The 21,007-nt window shown below is 42.0% G+C and overlaps 1 protein-coding gene across 1 annotated transcript in view; it reads right to left on the reverse strand.

The window, feature by feature from the left end:
• The window catches only part of Fam107b (family with sequence similarity 107 member B), a 234,663-nt gene extending 222,197 nt beyond the window's left edge, over positions 1-12,466 (reverse strand). Inside the window, exon 1 of the mRNA XM_021155778.3 lies at positions 11,891-12,466. Within this exon, the coding sequence (XP_021011437.2) occupies positions 11,891-12,466 (576 nt within the window). The remainder of the gene's footprint in view (positions 1-11,890) is intronic.
• Between the last annotated feature and the right edge of the window lie 8,541 nt (positions 12,467-21,007).

Genomic DNA, 21,007 nt, shown 5'->3' on the forward strand with positions numbered 1-21,007 from the left:
GGTGTGGAATTCAGCATAGCGACACACTATTGGCTTATTCAAACATCAGCAGAAAAATTACATGTACGTGCAGGGTGTCAGAGTTCTGTGAGTTGTTGACTCAGTTCAGATAGCCCTGTTATGTCCTCACATTCCTCTTTATCTTATGGTCAAGATGTTCCCAGGAATGTTTTAACTACGGGGCATACCCGGGTTTGTTTTTCTTTTTTTCTCAGCCCCAGGCAGCCTCTAGGCTCACAAACAACCAGCAATTTCTGAGTACTTTATATGACTTACAGATCTTGAAATTTCATCTTTCTTTCAAGCACCACCATGCCTGTGGATTAAGCTCAACTCTTGATGCTGAAGCAGCCAGCACTTTACTAAGGCATTCCCCTAGTCCCTATTTATAATTTTTTAATGGAGAGCATCTGGCTTGGTCTGTCCAACTCTGACAACTAATTCCCAGAGTCTATGATGAGACAGACATTCTAACTTACACACTTGGCTCTTCAAAATTTATATCAAGACTGTGTTTTGGATAAAGAGGACAAAGGAAGATAGCTGTCTCAAAGGCAGCAAAGCCAAGGTCTATGCCCTGATAAACGATGACTGCCCAAGTCTATGCATCTTTCCTTGGGCCATTGTGAGACTGCAGGGATGGCTTGGTTGCTGTTCTATGTCTGACTGCAAAACAAGCTTGTTCCAAAATGCAATGGTCATTCTAAGATGGACCATATTATCCTGCATTTTTACATAATTGACTTATTTTAGTTACAATTCACTAAGGCATGATTTCCTAGCTACAAATATTCCCTCTTCTGTGTCAGACTGGTTACACCACACACACACACACACACACACACACACACACGGAGAACTAGATAAAAAAAAAATGCTATATACTCTCTCAAACATGAAAAGTACTCTAAAGACCTTAACCACTTTAGCGTTTCTTTTCTTATTCTATCTACAGTCCCAAGATGACACAGGATAAAGCACTACCAGCCATATGGGAAGGATGCAGTGGGAGGTGGAAACCTGTCTACCAATCTTCTACCAGCTGCCCTACCTCCCAATCTTCCCAAGGCCCCTCTCGAGTTTGTAAGGCCTCCAGACCTTAGCCTTCTCATACTCTGCTGATATTGCCAGTTTCTACATCTATCTCTCCCTCTAGAATGCAAACAATTTAAGGGGTTGTCCATTCATCTGCAGGTCCTAGGGCCAGTGCTGAGTTTCCACAGAGGGACATCTCAGCAACTTTCAGCTAAAGCAATAAACAGAAGCATTTCCGCACTCCACGATCTGTATGTGCTTCCACCAATTATGAGAGGCTTCACCTGTGAGACAGACAACGAGTAATGGAACATTATGACTCCCAACTATAGGACATGTTCCAGTTGTAAGCTTTTTACCTTGATTTCAAGCATGAAACAGGAAAAGGACACACACAAAAGATGTTGAAACCAAGCATGGTAGTGCATGCCTTTAATTCCAGCACTTGGGAGGCAAAGGTAAAGGCAGAGAGATCTCCATGAGTTCAAAGCCATTCTGGTCTACATAGTGAGCTCTAAGCCAGATCTACAGAGTGAGACACTAGTTCAAAAGAGAAGAAGGAAGAGGAGGGGGAAGAAGAGTCGAAGTCTAGTTAATATCACTTATAGTTTTCAGATAACTTTTCTTTTTCTTTCATTTTTTTTTTGGTTTTTTTTTTTTTTTTTTTTGGTTGGTTGGTTAGTTTTGGGTTTTTATTTTTGGTTTTGAGACAGGGTTTCTCTGTGTAGCTGCCTTCATTGGCTGTCCTGGAACCCACTTTGGAGACCAGGCTGACCTGGAACTCACAGAGATCCACCTGCCTCTGCCTCCCCAGTGCTGGGATTTAAGGCATAGACAACCAACCATGTCCAGTGGTCAGATAACTTTTTTTTTTTTAATATTTTTATTACATATTTTCCTCAATTACGTTTCCAATGCTATCCCAAAAGTCCCCCATAGCGCCCCCCCCACTTCCCTATCCACCCATTCCCATTCTTTTGGCCCTGGCATTCCCCTATATTGGGGCATATAAAGTTTGCAAGTCCAATGGGCCTCTCTTTCCATTGATGGCTGACTAGGCCATCTTTCGATACATATGCAGCTAGAGACAAGAGCTCCGGGGTTCTAGTTAGTACATCATGTTGTTCCAACAATAGGGTTGCAGATCCCTTTAGCTCCTTGGGTACTTACTCTAGCTTCTCCATTGGGAGCCCTGTGATACATCCAATAGCTGACTGTGAACATCCACTCCTGTGTTTGCTAGGCCCCAGCATCGTCTCACAAGAGACAGCTATATTTGGGTCCTTTCAGCAAAATCTTGCTAGTGTATGCAATGGTGTCAGCGTTTAGAAGTTGATTATGGGATGGATCCCTGGGTACGGCAGTCTCTAAATGGTCCATCCTTTCATCACCGCTACGAACTTTGTCTCTGTAACTCCTTCCCTGGGTGTTTTGTTCCCAATTCTGAGAAGGTGCACAGTGTCCACACTTTGGTCTTCATTCTTCTTGAGTTTCATGCGTTTAGCAAATTGTATCTTAAATCTTGGGTATCCTAAGTTTTGGGCTAATATCCACTTATCAGTGAATACATATTGTGTGAGTTCTTTTGTGATTGTGTTACTTCACTCAAGATGATGCCCTCCAGGTCCATCCATTTGGCTAGGAATTTCATAAATTCATTCTTTTTAATAGCTGAGTAGTACTCCATTGTGTAAATGTACCATAATTTCTGTATCCATTCCTCTGTTGAGGGACATCTGGGTTCTTTCCAGCTTCTGGCTATTATAAATAGGGCTGCTATGAACATAGTGGAACATGTGTCCTTTTTACCGGTTGGGACATCTTCTGGATATATGCCCAGGAGAGGTATTGCTGGATCCTCCGGTAGTACTATGTCCAATTTTCTGAGGAACCGCCAGACTGATTTCCAGAGTGGTTGTACAAGCTTGCAATCCCACCAACAATGTAGGAGTGTTCCTCTTTCTCCACATCCTCGCCAGCAACTGCTGTCACCTGAATTTTTGATCTTAGCCATTCTGACTGGTGTGAGGTGGAATCTCAGGGTTGTTTTGATTTGCATTTCCCTGATGATTAAGGATGTTGAACATTTTTTCAGGTGTTTCTCTGCCATTCGGTATTCCTCAGGCGAGAATTCTTTGTTCAGTTCTGAGCCCCATTTTTTAATGGGGTTATTTGACTTTCTGGAGTCCACCTTCTTGAGTTCTTTATATATATTGGATATTAGTCCCTTATCTGATTTAGGATAGGTGAAGATCCTTTCCCAATCTGTTGGTGGTTTTTTTGTCTTATTGATGGTGTCTTTAGCCTTGCAGAAGCTTTGTAGTTTCATGAGGTCCCACTTGTCAATTCTCGATCTTACAGCACAAGCCATTACTGTTCTATTCAGGAATTTTTCCCCTGTGCCCATATCTTCAAGGCTTTTCCCCACTTTCTCCTCTATAAGTTTCAGTGTCTCTGGTTTTATGTGAAGTTCCTTGATCCACTTAGACTTGACCTTAGTACAAGGAGATAGGAATGGATCGATTCGCATTCTTCTACATGTTAACAACCAGTTGTGCCAGCACCATTTGTTGAAAATGCTGTCTTTCTTCCACTGGATGTTTTTAGCTCCCTTGTCGAAGATCAAGTGACCGTAGGTGTGTGGGTTCATTTCTGGGTCTTCAATTCTATTCCATTGGTCTATTTGTCTGTCACTATACCAGTACCATGCAGTTTTTATCACAATTGCTCTGTAGTAGAGCTTTAGGTCCGGCATGGTGATTCCACCAGAGGTTCTTTTATCCTTGAGAAGAGTTTTTGCTATCCTAGGTTTTTTGTTATTCCAGATGAATTTGCAGATTGCACTTTCTAATTCGTTGAAGAATTGAGTTGGAATTTTGATGGGGATTGCATTGAATCTGTAGATTGCTTTTGGCAAGATAGCCATTTTTACAATGTTGATCCTGCCAATCCATGAGCATGGGAGATCTTTCCATCTTCTGAGATCTTCTATAATTTCTTTCTTCAGAGATTTGAAGTTTTTATTATACAGATCTTTCACTTCCTTAGTTAGAGTCACGCCAAGATATTTTATATTATTTGTGACTATTGAGAAGGGTGTTGTTTCCCTAATTTCTTTCTCAGCCTGTTTATTCTTTGTGTAGAGAAAGGCCATTGATTTGTTTGAGTTAATTTTATATCCAGCTACTTCACCGAAGCTGTTTATCAGGCTTAGGAGTTCTCTGGTGGAATTTTTAGGGTCACTTATATATACTATCATATCATCTGCAAAAAGTGATATTTTGACTTCATCTTTTCCAATTTGTATCCCTTTGATCTCCTTTTGTTGTCGAATTGCTCTGGCTAGGACTTCAAGTACAATGTTGAATAGGTATGGAGAAAGTGGACAGCCTTGTCTAGTCCCTGATTTTAGAGGGATTGCTTCAAGCTTCTGACCATTTACTTTGATGTTGGCTACTGGTTTGCTGTAGATTGCTTTTATCATGTTTAGGTATGGGCCTTGAATTCCTGATCTTTCCAAGACTTTTATCATGAATGGGTGTTGGATCTTGTCAAATGCTTTTTCCGCATCTAACGAGATGACCATGTGGTTTTTGTCTTTGAGTTTGTTTATATACTGGATTACGTTGATGGATTTCCGTATATTGAACCATCCCTGCATCCCTGGGATGAAACCTACTTGGTCAGGATGGATGATTGTTTTGATGTGTTCTTGGATTCGGTTAGCAAGAATTTTATTGAGGATTTTTGCATCAATATTCATAAGGGATATTGGTCTGAAGTTTTCTATCTTTGTTGGGTCTTTTTGTGGTTTAGGTATCAGAGTAATTGTGGCTTCATAGAATGAGTTGGGTAGAGTACCTTCTGTTTCTATTTTGTGGAATAGTTTGTGAAGAACTGGGATTAGATCCTCTTTGAAGGTCTGATAGAACTCTGCACTAAACCCATCTGGTCCTGGGCTTTTTTTGGTTGGGAGACTATTAATGACTGCTTCTATTTCTTTGGGGGATATAGGGCTGTTTAGATCATTAACCTGATCTTGATTCAACTTTGGTACCTGGTATCTGTCTAGGAACTTCTCCATTTCATCCAGGTTCTCCAGTTTTGTTGAGTATAGCCTTTGGTAGAAGGATCTGATGGTGTTTTGGATGTCTTCAGGATCTGTTGTTATGTCTCCTTTTTCATTTCTGATTTTGTTAATTAGGATGCTTTCCCTGTGCCCTCTAGTGAGTCTGGCTAAGGGTTTATCTATCTTGTTGATTTTCTCAAAGAACCAGCTCCTTGATTGGTTGATTCTTTGAATAGTTTTTCTTGTTTCCACTTGGTTGATTTCACCCCTGAGTTTGATTATTTCCTGCCGTCTACTCCTCTTGGGTGAATTTGCTTCCTTTTGTTCTAGTGCTTTTAGGTGTGTTGTCAAGCTGCTAATGTGTGCTCTTTCTAGTTTCCTTTTGGAGGCACTCAGAGCTATGAGTTTTCCTCTTAGAAATGCTTTCATTGCGTCCCATAAGTTTGGGTATGTTGTGGCTTCATTTTCATTGAACTCTAAAAAGTCCTTAATTTCTTTCTTTATTCCTTCCTTGACCAAGGTATCATTGAGAAGAGTGTTGTTCAGTTTCCACGTGAAGGTTGGCTTTCTATTATTTATTTTGTTATTGAAGATCAGCCTTAGTCCATGGTGATCTGATAGGATGCATGGGACAATTTCAATGTTTTTGTATCTGTTGAGTCCTGTTTTGTGCCCAATTACGTGGTCAATTTTGGAGAAGGTACCATGAGGTGCTGAGAAGAAGGTGTATCCTTTTGTTTTAGGGTAAAATGTTCTGTAGATATCTGCCAGATCCATTTGATCCATAACTTCTGTTAGTTTCACTGTGTCCCTGTTTAGTTTCTGTTTCCATGATCTGTCCATTGGTGAAAGTGGTGTGTTGAAGTCTCCCACTATTATTGTATGAGGTGCAATGTGTGCTTTGAGCTTTACTAAAGTTTCTTTAATGAATGAGGCTGCCTTTGTATTTGGAGCATAGATATTCAGGATTGATAGTTCCTCTTGGAGGATTTTACCTTTGATGAGTATGAAGTGCCCCTCCCTGTCTTTTTTGATGACTTTGGGTTGGAAGTCAATCTTATCTGATATTAGAATGGCTACTCCAGCTTGTTTCTTCAGACCATTTGCTTGGAAAATTGTTTTCCAGCCTTTCATTCTGAGGTAGTGTCTATCTTTTTCTCTGAGATGAGTTTCTTGTAAGCAGCAAAATGTTGGGTCTTGTTTGTGTAGCCAGTTTGTTAGTCTATGTCTTTTTATCGGGGAGTTGAGTCCATTGATATTAAGAGATATTAAGGAAAAGTAATTGTTGTTTCCTGTTATTTTTGTTGTTAAAGTTGGCATTCTGTTCTTGTGGCTGTCTTCTTTTAGGTTTGTTGAGGGATTACCTTCTTGTTGTTTCTAGGGCGTGGTTCCTGTCCTTGTATTGGTTTTTTTCTGTTATTATCCTTTGAAGGGCTGGATTCGTGGAGAGATAATGTGTGAATTTGGCTTTGTCGTGGAATACTTTGGTTTCTCCATCTATGTTAATTGAGAGTTTGGCTGGGTATAGTAGCTTGGGCTGGAATTTGTGTTCTTTTAGTGTCTGTATAACATCTGTCCAGGATCTTCTAGCTTTCATAGTCTCTGGTGAAAAATCTGGTGTAATTCTGATAGGCTTGCCTTTATATGTTACTTGGCCTTTTTCTCTTACTGCTTTTAGTATTCTATCTTTATTTAGTGCATTTGTTGTTCTGATTATTATGTGTCGGGAGGTATTTCTTTTCTGGTCCAGCCTATTTGGAGTTCTGTAGGCTTCTTGTATGTTCATGGGCATCTCTTTCTTTAGATTTGGGAAGTTTTCTTCTATAATTTTGTTGAAGATGTTTGCAGGTTCTTTGAGTTGAAAATCTTCATTCTCATCCACTCCTATTATCCGTAGGTTTGGTCTTCTCATTGTGTCCTGTATTTCCTGGATGTTTTGAGTTAGGGTCTTTTTGCATTTTCCATTTTCCTTGATTGTTGTGCCCATGTTCTCTATGGAATCTTCTGCACCTGAGATTCTCTCTTCCATCTCTTGTATTCTGTTGCTGATGCTTGCATCTATGGTTCCAGATTTCTTTCCTAGGGTTTCTATCTCCAGTGTTGCCTCATTTTGTGTTTTCTTTATTGTGTCTACTTCCCTTTTTAGGTCTAGTATGGTTTTGTTCATTTCCATCATCTGATTGGATGTGTTTTCCTGTTTCTCTTTAAGGACTTCTACCAGTTTGGTTGTGTTTTCCTGTTTTTCTTTAAGGACTTGTAACTCTTTAGCCATGTTCTCCTGTAGTTCTTTAAAGTCCTTCTTGATGTCCTCTACCATCATCATGAGATATGCTTTTAAATCCAGGTCTAGTTTTTCAGGTGTGTTGGGGTGCCCTGGACTGGGCGAAGTGGGAGTGCTGGGTCCTGATGATGGTGAGTGGTCTTGGTTTCTGTTAGTAAGATTCTTACCTTTACCTCTCGCCATCTGGTAATCTCTGGAGTTGTTATAGTTGTCTCTGTTCAGAGGTTGTTCTTCTGGGGATTCTGAGTATCCTCTGTCAGCAGACCTGTACAGACTAAGTTCGGAGGAGTCCCGGAGCCAAGATGGCGCTCCCTGCAGGGCAGGTCACTGTTCTCCGGCTGGGAGGGTGTCGGATGTCTGCGGCCCCAAAAGGGTGCTGCCTCCGCGGTTCTGTGGCTCCCGCCTGTCCCAGAAGCTGTCTGCCTCTGTGGTCCTCACTCTGACCTGTACAGACTAAGTTCGGCGGAATCCCGGAGCCAAGATGGCGCTCCCTGCAGGGCAGGTCACTGTCCTCCGACTGGGAGGGTGCCGGATGACTGCGGCCCCTAAAGGGTGCTGCCTCAGCAGCTCTGTGGCTCCCGCCTGTCCCAGAAGCCGTCTGCCCCCGTGGTCCCCACTCTGACCTGTAGAGACTAAGCTCGGCGGAGTCCCGGAGCCAAGATGGCGTTCCCTGCAGGCAGGTCACTGTCCTCCGACTGGGAGGGTGCCGGATGTCTGCGGCCCCAAAAGGGTGCTGCCTCAGCGGCTCTGTGGCTCCCGCCTGTCCCAGAAGCTGTCTGCCTCTGTGGTCCTCACTCTAACCTGTAGACTAAGTTCGGCGGAGTCCCGGAGCCAAGATGGCACTCTCTGCAGGGCAGGTCTCTGTCCTCCGGCTGGGAGGGTGCCGGAAGTCTGCGGCCCCAAAAGGGTGCTGCCTCAGCGGCTCTGTGGCTCCTGCCTGTCCCAGAAGCCGTCTACCCCCGTGGTCCCCACTCTGACCTGTAGAGACTAAGCTCGGCGGAGTCCCGGAGCCAAGATGGCGCTCCCTGCAGGGCAGGTCACTGTCCTCCGACTCCAGATAACTTTTTAAATTAAAAAAAAAATGGTTTATGTTTGTGTGCTGTGTGCATAATGTAGGGGATAAACTCAGGCTGTCAGCCTTGAGCAACAAGCACCTTTTCACTAGACAAGCATATGCCTTTCTATACCCCAGATAAATACTTTTGCTTCAACTTAGTTTATACATTCATGACTTTCAGCTTTTCCACTCAGACTAGAGTCTGTTTCAGATTGAAATGACCCTCCTTCCCTTCTGATCACCCAGGTAACGAAAGACACCCAAGGGGTGTCTGTCTTCATTTCAGGTTGTTCTGAAGCTGAACTTCAGAAAGAGTTATTTATGGTAAGTATTATTTATGGTTGCTAACAAAGCAGCTTCCAGAAAGAGGATCAGTACACCTAAAGGGGAAGTGCATCAGCCACCAGGCAAGGCTGTAGTAAAGCTAGCTCATTCACCATCCACCTACGGGAAACACATCGCTGAAGACATGTCAGGTCACAAAGAAGCTGCTGGCACTTTTAATCAGAAGTTTTCCCACAGCCATCAGCAAAGCTTTGTCTCTGACAAAAAATGAAAAATATCTCTTTCCATGGTGATACACACCGGCCACTGTGGCAGAAAAAAAAAGTTATGCAAATTATTTTTAAAACTAATAATTATAATCATACACATATATGCATTTATAAATATACATTATGGTACTGGGGATTGAACCCAAGGCTATTTAGCCCAGCTGCTTCATTTCCATGTGCTGCACATTTTTATAAATATACTCCATATATGTGTTATGTGGAGCTCTAATTTAATTGAAAAGGAAATGACCTCATATAGGACTATCTGGTTCTAAGTCCTCAAGCATCAGGAATAGAAGCACCTTCTGTTTCCAAGGGTGGACTTGGGAGTTGTAGAGAACTCGACTCTAACCCTGAGTCTGCCGTTTCCTCCCTCTGTGGCCTTGGGACCCTCTCTAGGGTTAGACGAGAGCCTCCATTTAATTCGTTGAGAAAGGCTGGCAGAAGGTAGATGCTCTGTGCAGGTGAGCTCTGGGCATTGGAACCACAACAAAAGCCCACTCGCTTCCTCTTTGCATACTCTCTGCTCCTTAATTTCATCTGCTTTCAGCCTTCCCAAGGTCAGCGGCTGCATCCACTTCTGCCTGTAGCATCCCCTACTGGTCCTTTTATGACTGACCCCAGAACCGAGGTACTGAACCAGCTTCTCAACTTTAGCCTTCTCAACTCTAGTCTGCCCCAGAATGATATCTCCATCCACGACATAGTTCTGCAAAAAATCCCCAAAGCTCCTGCTGCTGCACATCTCCCTGTAGCATCCCAGATGCTCCTCTGTGGGCCTTGGATCTTTCCGGGCGCTTCTCCAACTTACAGCCTCGTTTTCAATCACTCTGATACACCTATTCCTAGGCGGTATTGAATGTCTATGGATGGTCTGTAGTCTTGGTCACATGACTCCTTAATCACACAGTCCTTCCCTTATGTTTTAACAACTAAGACTTGAGCAGGCAAGATGGCTAGGTAAGTAAAGGGACTTGCTACTTGCTACTCGCTACTAACCCTGATGACCCAAGGTTGATTCCTGGGACCCCCGTTGTGTTACACTGGTCCCTTATGTCACAGGAACCATTAAAACAGAAAATCAGACCAAGCCCTTCTCATTGCTCCTAAGCTCAACAGTGGAGGGTGGAGGCTGGCTTGCTGCCCTCCCTCCTTGACAGAATGTATGCTTCTAGCTCATCAAGGTACTGTAGCTTCATTTTTTTGTCCATGTAGCTTATATGAACTTGGCCATGATGTGTACTCAGATTCGCTAAAAATATCTCAATCTATACATGGATATGCACAGAAAACTAAACAAGTATATTGGGTTTTATTGCTTATTTGGGGGTCGACTTAACAATACTAACAAAAATAAAAGTAATGCTATTAAGACAGGGTTTGGTGAAATCTTCTGCCCAATTTCAGAATACCAGAATTCAAACAATGAAGTTTCGTTCCCTGGCAGTTCTAGGGATGGAATCCAGGTTCTGGTGCATGCTAAGCAAATGCCCTGCCAGTGAACTATGTATGCTCCTAGAGCACTTAGCATAGTGCTATATTAAGTACACTCACTTAACAGAGCGTTGTAGACCAGTGGTTCTAACCTGTGGGTCACAATCGCATTTCAAGGTCAAACGACCCTTTCACAGGGGTAATCTAAGACCATCAGAAAACACATTTACATTACAATTCATACTAGTAGAAAAATTTCAGTTATGAAGTAGCAGTGAAAATAATGTTATGGTTGGGGTCACGACACTGGGAGGAACTGTACTAAGAGGGCACAGCATTAGGAAAGCTGAGAACCATTGCTACAGACTGCCAAACTGAACTATGTTTTAAATTATGTCTTAACTCTATCTTTGCTATCAGGCAAGTTGTAGTTTTTATTGCTAAAAAGACTCCTTAGTCCAAGTAAGCAAATCAAACAAACAAACAAACAAACCTTTTATTTAATAAACTAGCTGAGAAAAAGAGGTTTTAAATCAGAACGCCGTATTAATGAATACTGAAAAATGTTCAGGCTCCTTAACTCTGGGCAAATTACTTGGGCAAGAAATTACCACCACCAACAACAAAATGGGTAAATAACATTTTGGGGGTTATATCCTTTAGAAGTCTCTTTCTCAACTGCCCCTCTTAAACAGGATTGCCAAGGACTATGAAATGGTGTGTACATCTCAACAATTCAGAACACTCAGAAACTAAAATCCAGCAATGCCAAAACAAAGGCAAGGAAGCAGTAACTCAGGAGACCAAGCCCCAGGAGAGCAGGGATGCCAGCTTTCAAATCCCTCCTCTTCCCGTCTTTAAATCTTAAAACTTAGAGAAGCATCATCCCTTATTTATGAATACCATTTTCTGCCAGTTCCTTTCTGCTCTGTACATGGGGCTGCTTATCATTTCCAACTTCCCCCATCATTTCCAATTTTCAAGACAGGATACATTCTAACTGCTAAAGACAATTTCTGAAATTCCATGGTCAAACTTCATATTGTGGATTTTAGTACATAGAAAGTTATAGATCAGTTTTTTAATTATATGCAAGTGTTACACCCACACACATATACATACATGTGTGTGTGTGTGTGTGTGTGTGTGTGTGTGTGTGAATAATGCATACATCTTCTGATCTTTTGTTTGTTTGGAGGCATTATAACCAGTTCACTAAAGTCTGGTTTGCCATTGTCACAGCTCCTGGATTCTTTGTCATTTCTCTATATATATCTTCAGAGAACACGCTGAAAATTTAAAAGGCTTTCCACACTTCCTCTCACTAGCAAGAGAGAATTCCGTGTGTCATATACAGTAATGAATTTAAACAAGGATGTTTGCCAGAGAGTTTCCAAAAAAATGATAGAACGTTCCCTAACACAGCCCTATCTGTAACCACAGTGGGAAAGCTCACTCACCTTTGGCATGTCAATAATTGATGGTCTAGGGATGGACGTCTGGAAAGTAACGGCTTCACAGTCTACTTCCTCATTCAGGGACCTGGAAAAATCCTCAGGGGTCTCTACAGGCTGGACAGCAGTGTGTTTGCTGTTATTGCCATTTGCGGTGCCATTTTGCTCCAAGTGTATACCAGAATCTTGCCTTTTCTCTGCAGCTCTTTCTTCTCCCTTTGGGTGCCTTGGATGTGTGCCTGCTTTGGCCATGGGCTGGACATAGATGGCAGAGTGAGTATCCGCTGAGCTGGACTGATCAAAGGTAGCATTTTCCCTGGTGTTGCCAAAACAGGCCAGCAAAGCTGAGCATGGGAATGAGTGCATCCTTCGAGGTGGAAGCTTTAGGCTTTTGGTGAGCCTCGACTTCCACGTGGACATGGCCTGCGGCAATGCATGGCAGAGTTCAAAAGAGAAAAAGAAATCTTCCAGAGGTTTCCTTCGAGTATTCGTTTCCGTGCCTGAAGAGAACACACTAGTGACCGTTGCCCTTACGTAGAAGTGGAGATGGCAGGGCCATCCTCTCAGAGAGTCTCTCAGCATCAGGCCTGCTTGGAAGGATCCATACTGGGGGACTTCACGCTCTCCCTTCCTTTCTTGCTGTCAGTAGCTAAAGAAGCCTCTGAAAGGCAGGCAGTTGGCTCGGGTTACAGTCCCCAGCAGGGCAGACGCTTCAGGGTAAGGTACTGCCAAGGCAATAGACAGCTGCTTCAGGTTACCTTGGAGGCATAAAGATAATGTAGCCTGTTAGCACCCTCCATAACAGCATCAGCCTGTGTATCAATAACATCATAACCACTGCAAAACCTTCTACAGTTTCCCCCTTCAAATATTTATTCCCCCAAACAAAACAGAAACCACCCAGTTAACTGTGACAAACGAAGACCCCTGTGAGAGGCCACAACCCTGGCACCTGCTTCATTATTAAAATAGAAGGCACACTGGATATTTCATCCAGAGAGATCCATGTTTGTACCTAAGGTCATGAAGACTTCTCTGGATCATTCCTGAATCTTCCCCCAATACAGTGGCCTGGCTTCAGGGTCCATGTTGGATCTGGTAACTATAAATGGGTGTTTATTACTCTGTTTCTTTTCCAACAACTTCCTAATTGTTTTTTACACAATACAAAAATAGAACATACTAACAATTACAATTTTGTAGTAGACTATGCTACTGAAGATACTGTGTATGTGTGGAGTGGTATTCAATTGACACATAGGTGTTGCCTAATTTTTAAAAATCAATTTCTGTCCCACTTTTCAAGCCATTTGTATGGGGATGGAGCTGGGTGTGGTGGCAGATGGGAGCCTGGAAATTGTTTCATTTCTCACTTGCCCCTTTGCTACAGCCAGTTTGGGCAGCATCACTCCATGCTGCCTTCAAAGTACTTCTAGGTAAGGGCAGCTCTGATGCTTGCTTAGCAAGGATCCCGGAAGCTCGTCAGTAACAGGAAGACACTGAAACAATTCTGTTTTGTTTTGTTTTGTTTTGTTTTGTTTTGTTTTGTTTTGTTTTGTTTTGTTTTGTTTTGTTTTGTTTCGAGACAGGGTTTCTCTGTGTAGTCCTGGCTGTCCTGGAAATCACTCTGTAGATCAGGCTGGCCTTGAACTAAAAATCCACCTGCCTCTGCCTCTCAAGTGCTGGAATTAAAGGCATTCGCCACCACTGCCCGGCTCAATACAATTCTCAAGTCTAGCTTTATTCACTTGTTCATTCAGGTGCACGGGAATCAGTGCCTACCTAAGTGGCAGACTCAGGATTAACTTTCTCTCCTTTTGAAAAGGGGTCTCTCAGGTACACCCAACTGACCTCAAGCCCTTGGTCATCCTGCTTCCATCTTCTGAGTGCTGAGTCTGCACAGAAGCACATCCGAGTAAGCCAGCATCCCGGTCTTGACCCATTCGGAATATGAACATTCCACTAGAGTAGTTGCTGAGTCTGAACTAGAATACCATCAACACACTCGAAGCTCAGCAGATTCGCTCATTTAATTCTTATAACCCTAGCAAAAAGATATGGTTCCCATCCTACCTACCCATTAGCGAACAAGACACAGAAATGTAAGTAACTTGTCCAAGGCCACTATAGAGGAAAGTCAAATCACAAACCCAGGCAGCCTGTTCCAGAGTGTACACTCCTAATTAGTGTGTAATGCTAGTCCCCCCATATACCCCCCCACACACACAATTTAAAGGGAAACTTTCCAGTCCTCTTCCATCTTCATCTTACCTCTAAGACTTTATTTCACATATGTGTGTGTGTGTGTGTGTGTGTGTGTGTATAGCCATCCATACAAAAATATTACACTGTAATCAAAAATAAGGATGCAGTAATTTCTGGTATAATGTAGTGTACTAATTAGGCATGTGTATATACAGACTCTGCTGTGTAAGAAATCAACACAACCACATTAATGGAATTCTCTTCAAGTTTAAACACTAAAAAGCATGAGAAGATGAGCATCAATATACCAGAAAATTCAACAACCTCCTACAAAAAAAAAAACCCAAAAAACAAAAAACCTGTATGAAACATTGTTAATGAATGATTATTCATGAAATGAGTGAACTAATTGTTATTAATGAAAGCAGCCTGAGTGCTTCCAGGATCATGTGGGTGCCCTTGATCTGGGCCCTAAGCATCAGATCTTAATAGTAGGTCTAAGAACAGGATTAACTGTTCTAAGTATGAAAGGCGAACCCTTTAAGTAGGAAAGTCAGAGTTGCCTACATCTATCTATCTGAAGATAACATATACCTAAAGTCATGATGAAACCCCAAATACAATTGATTTACTAGATTTAAACCAGCACATTTAAAACCTGAGGTTTAAATCTAAAAGGAGGGGAGAGGAGAGGGGGGAGGAAGACAACAACGAAGAAGGTAGTGAAAGGTGGAATAGCTGCTAGCATCTTTGAAGGGAGAGTTCACCCAGTTGAACTAACATAGAGCAGAACTTCAGGACTGTGAAAGAAGGCTCACAACAACGCTTCTGGATCAGGCGTTACCTGCAACTACATCTATGGCCAACTTCCCTGTTCGCCATGAAAGCAAGTCCTTTTCCTTTGCTTCTCCATGTGCTTTGAGTGGAAGATTTTTAAACTTGCTACTCAGTCCTAATCAACACACGTTCACTAAAAAAGACTTACTAGGGATGGCCACAGCAACCTACAATAAGGGGTGTCACTCCAAGACATCATCAGGTCTTAAGATTACTCATCTTCCACGGAGCATTCAAAGTTGATGCACTAACACTTCACTCATTCTGCAAACAACTTATGAGAACCCACATTAGGACAAGCAGGCTCCCATCTCAGTGCCTCAGCCAGTGGGGCATCTTGGAAGGGAGTGTGTTTTACGGGAAGCCGGGTGACTCCCAGAAGAGAAAGTGGGCTGACCTCACATCCCTAGTTTCACTCTCCTCGGATACTCTGCTAATCACTGTCCTGCCACAATGGCCTTTGGCTGCACTACCCTATACTTCAGGAGTCCACCCATGTACATGCTCCTTCTCCTCCCCACTTCAGCTGATAATAAATTATCCATGATGTTTGAGCAGGCATCATTGAATAGAAAGGAGAATGTAACTTCCTCCTCCTCCTTCTCCTCCTCTTCCTCCTCCTCCTTCTCCCTGCCTGTTTCCCATGCCATCTCCAAGAAGAATTGACTATCCTGCCCTCTGAGGCCCATCTGGACTCCTGACCATAGAGAGCTCAGAGATAAGACTCTCAACTCTCCCCCTCCTTTCTTGTCATTTCCTACTCCACAGTTGTGGGTACTAGATATCCTCTGCCCTAAGAAAGACCTCTCTTTGTCACCAAAACTTAGATTATATCCTGTAAGACATGCACAGCTGTATTTAGGAGCCCAGTGTAAGCTGCTGAGAATCGCAGGAAAGGCCATTTCCTTCTAAGTGTAAAAGAAGAAAGGAAGGTCACCCAAGACAGGAGGATGGACGGTGCCCAGGAACCCATCAAGAACCGTCAAGAATCTCCATAGTTGTAGGTAATATTTTGCTGCTGTTTGATTTTATATCCCTCTTTTCTTGTAATTATAATTCAAAGTGAATTAAAATGATATTATACTTTTTATTAAAAATGTTTTGGCAAGAATTCCTCAACCATTCGTGAGAAGATGAGAAAACATTTTAATTTGTTACAAAACTAGATTTGAGGAGTGCTCAGTTTTTTGGTTTTTTTTTTTTTTTTTCCTTAAATAGAACTGACCTATCTACCCATGCTAAAATCTGTTTACTAGCGCTAGGAGATAGCTCACTCAGTGAAGTACTTACAATGCAATTATGAAGATCTGAGTTTGAATCCCCAGTACCCATGGAAATATGGGTAAAATATGCCTGCAATTCCAGAGCCCAGGAAGGCAGAGACAGGATATTGCATGGGGCTTACTGGCCATCCTGTCCAGGCAGTGAGAAAGTTTCAGGTAGTGAGAGACCATGTCTCAAAAAAATAAGGTAGAGAGCTGTGGAACCAGGAGTGGGCTCGCTTTCTTTCTTTCTTTCTTTCTTTCTTTCTTTCTTTCTTTCTTTCTTTCTTTCTTTCTTTCTTTCTTTCTTCTTTCTTTCTTTCTTTCTTTCTTCCTTCCTTCCTTCCTTCCTCTCTCTCTCTCTCTCTCTCTCTCTCTCTCTCTCTCTCTCTCTCTCTCTCTCTCTCTCTCTCTCTCTCTCTCCCCACACACACACACACACACACACTGATAAAGTTCAATAGTTTAACTCACAAAGGTTTATTTGGGACTAGAAAGATCATTCAGGAAGTAAACCCTTGTTGCATAGCCATGAGGACCTGAGTTTGGATCCCCAAGTGCCCCACAAAAGCAGGATGCAGTGGTGTGGCCTGAAACCTTAGCACTGAGGGGTTGGACACAGGCAAATCCCAGGACACTTAATAACCAGCCAGTCTAGCCATAATATTAAGCTCCAGTTTCAATGAGAGCCCTGTCACACAAAACAAACAAACAAACAAACAAACAAAAAACCAGGAAGATATTTGGAGTTGGCTTCTGGCCTCCACATGCACAGGGAAATGCCCTTATACACCAGTATACATGTAAACACTCCCCTCTTTGTCTCTGCCTTTCTCTGCCTCTGTGTCTCTGTCTTTCCCCCTCCCTCAAAGGCTTGTTTGTTTTTCATGGCCCCATTCACTGTTCATGTTCCAGATATATCTGTTCTGTTCTGTTCTGTTCCTAGGAAGGACTCAATGGCACCCATAGGTTTCACCTTTTAAAACTACTGTCCAAAGGCCAGGCTGTGATAGAACACACCTTTAATCCCAGCACTAGGAAGCAGAGGCAAGAGGATCTCTGTGAGTTCGAGGCCAGCCTGGTCTACAGAGAGAATTCCAGGACAGCCAAGGTTACACAGAGAAACCCTGTCTAGAAAAGAAAAGTACTGTCTGATACATGCCTAACATGGTGACAAAAATAGAAGACAGGGATGGAGGGTCACCTAGGATTCATCAAAGACTAAGTTTACATGTGCCCTCCATCACTTCTGCTATGCATTGTGTAGAACATAAATACACATCCCCCAAACAACTACAGCAGAGTCTGGGGAAATCCAGACCTGTGCCCCCTAGAAAATGAAATAGGATGAACACATACCATTAACTTTACCACAAGAAACAAAGTGAGTTTGTTTTTTAAAGATGTAACATTTTTAGTCCTGGATCCTAAAGAACCAAATTTACTATCAGTGGTTACCCAGAACCACGGGTTGTAGGAAGGGACATAGAAGACGCAAAAAGTTTGCCCAAAAAGCATCAGAAGATTTTAGGGTTGATGCAAATGTTCTATATTCATTTTTTTAAAACTCGCAGAATTATATATACATTTAAAGGGTGCATTTTATGTATTTAAAATGCATACTTTAATAAACCTGGCTTAAAATTTTTAAAGGTATTATTAGCTCATGACTTCTCTAAAAAGCAAGAAAATCAAAAGATTTGCTGTTATAAATAACATTAAAATGTCCTCACATCCTCCCCATGACTACACGTGGACATCCTGGGAACAACCCATCCATTAGCTTACACCATCAACATGCATGCAGCCACGGCTTCTCATGGTCCTTCATTCCCACAGCTCTGTACGTTGCTTATTTACAACTTTTTTTTTCTATTTTCACATCTATGTCAAATGTATATGTGTGTTTATGTTTGCATTTGGACAGGTAAAGTGGAAATTTCTGGTTTCTTTGGAGACTCTGTTGTATCATGTGGTGTTTTTCTGGAAGCTGTCTTGTGAAAGGGCATGGGATGTTTTGCTGAAGCAGACACTTGAGAGAGCAAGTGATGCTTAGAAAGAGTGCTAGTAAAACCCAACAGACAGTGAATGACACTCTTGCATTGGTTTGCCTTGCAACGCTCTGTTGTTCTTCACTGGTCTTCGCTTGTCCATGACTTCATAGAGAGAAAAGCGCCAAAGAACTTCTTGTAGTATTCCAGCTGTCTCTTGCCACTTCTGAGGACTCATGTTGATTCAGCGAAGCCTTGAGGTCTCTTCTGGATAGAGCCGCTAATGATTTATGTTTGGTGTTTGCCAAACATAAACTGGACTGCTACTAATTCATGTTTAGAGTCACCCCCAAAAAACTACTTCAAAACAGGTCCACCTCCCCTTTGTCCTATTAACCATTTTCTCCCTACCTTTGGTCAGTGGGCAAGATGGGAGCTTGAAATGTTTAAGAACTCTTTTTAATCAGGTTTTGAAAAATCTAAGCCTACATGTGGGTGCATGCATGGGGGTGAGAAGAGCATGCATTTGTGCACACACATGCATGTGTAGTCCCAAATTATCCTTAACTTCTCTTCTGCCTTCTTTGAGGTAGGATCTTTCAATCAAACCCAGAGTTCACTGATATGTCCAGTCTTGTTAGGCTGCTTTCTCTGAGGATTGGCTGCATCTTCCAAAGCCAGAATTACAGGCTGGTCACCATACTCACAGTTTTTAACTTGTGTTCTGAGAATGTAGCTACTGTTCGTAAGCTTGTGCTGCAATGGCTTTGATCACTAAGCCATTTCCCATGTCCTACATCCTGTTTTAATCTTGGTCTTATTTGTCTTCTTTCCGTTTCATACTCCAGTCAAGCAACACACTCTGACTATGTTCATCTTCTCTATGACTTCTGTTCTTTAGTTCCTTGATTCTGACTTTTGTCTCTGTGAGATAAAGGGTTTACACTGTGGGAATTTTTGAAATTTAAATGAATGCATTTTGTATTATAAAAGAACCCTGTTAACTTATGGAGCCAAGAGGTATAAGGCTGCAGCTTAAAGGTGACATATTTGAGTGTCAAGATGACAAAGGTTGGAGTTATAATGGTTAATCTTCGTTGTCAACTTGATGGGATTCAGGATTTAGAATGGCATTTAAAATAACTTATGGGTTGATCTTATTGGAGAGTCTCCAGATTTGGTCATCTAAGGTAGAAAAATCCACCTTAACTGTGGGCAACAATGTTCCATGAGATCATCTGAGGTTCAGACATGAATTAAAAAGAGAACGTGAGTTTAACTCCTGTATCCATCACTCTGACTGTGGATACGATGTGACTAGCCATCATCCCTTCCCTGACATGATAGACTGTGTCTCCTGAACCATAAGCCAAATTTTTACATTTCTTTTGTCGAGAGTTTGTTAGCTATGAAACAAGTACCTAATATAGAAAGTTTGTTTACATATCCTTTTGTTACTAATTTACAACCATTTTTCACAATGATCAAATCATTAGGTTTTCTCACCGGGCCTGGTTTGTGTTCTATGTGTGTATGTTTTATGTGTGGTTGAGAAAAGTGTGTGTTGTTAATGTGTGGTTGAGAAAAGTGTGTGTGAAATTAGAATCAATATCAAATGATATCTCCCAAAGATACCTTTGCCCTAATACCTAAAAGTTATGAATGGTTTATATAAAACCAAAGCTCTTAGTAGGCTTAGTCAAGAGTTAAGACTATCAAGAATCTTAAAGGGGACAGGTTATTCTAGATGAATCATAAATGAAACCTTAAGCATCCTTCTAAGAGGGAGGCAAGCGAGATGTAGACACAGAGAAGTTGCCGGCAATGTGAAAGTTGAGTAGTGTCACAGAAAAGCCAGGGTAAAGGAGACAGTCCTCCATTCAAGCTCTCAAAAGGAACAAAGACAAAATCAAGAGCTTGGCTTTGAGTCCTGAGAAGATGGTGCAGCAGTTAAGAGCGCTTGTTGTACTTGTGAGGAACTTAGGTTCAGCTCTCAGCATCCACACGGCAGCTTCTAACCATCTATAACTCCAGGTCTAAGGGATCTGATGCCCCCTTCTGACCTCTGCAGACATCAGACATGCACATGGCACATATATACACAAGTACACAAACACTCATACACCTGAAATTTTAAAAAATAAATAATTTTCTAAATGTTTGGCTATGTCTTCAAAAATTCATTTGGAGTTTTTCTAGAACTGTGAGGAAATAAATCTGTGTTGATTTCAGTCACAGATTTGTAGCAGTTTGTTATAGCAACAAGAAAAAAAATTACTATAGCAGCTACAAGCTTAAGTTTCCTAATGGCATAATTCTGATCTATATTTTTGCTTATTTTTAATCTGTTTATTGATTTCTATGTTGGGGGGTCTAAAAAATCCAAAACAACCCAAGCAGTCACAGAGCCCATTAAAGCACAATTTTTTCTGAATTAGTCAGCAAAAACTGACCAGTCAAGGACAGCAGCACTCAGCAGCTCACTGCATCTCTGAACGTTCACCTTAGTATTTAAGAAGATGGCAAAATTTTATTGTACAAAGGCTGCTACTGATCGATCAGGGCTACAGAGCAGATTCTGGAGCTAAACCACACCATCCTGAGCCAGAATGGTATAGAGTTTTAAATCCTGAAATCCACAACATTTGTGCCAAGTTACAGTTACATTTTCCCATCAGTCTGAATTTAGGGATAGGGGACTTGCTTCGGAACATGCCTGCGGTGGTACACTTATTCCTGTTCCCTTTGGTTAGGTTTTGCAGCTGTGGCAGGGCCACTTGCCTAGCATTCATATCTCAATCTGCCAACCAGGATGCCCCTTCCCCACG

This window comes from Mus caroli, unplaced genomic scaffold (assembly GCF_978045245.1).
Source record: "Mus caroli unplaced genomic scaffold, Mus_caroli_1 scaffold_2, whole genome shotgun sequence".
In the NCBI taxonomy this organism is placed as follows: domain Eukaryota; kingdom Metazoa; phylum Chordata; class Mammalia; order Rodentia; family Muridae; genus Mus; species Mus caroli.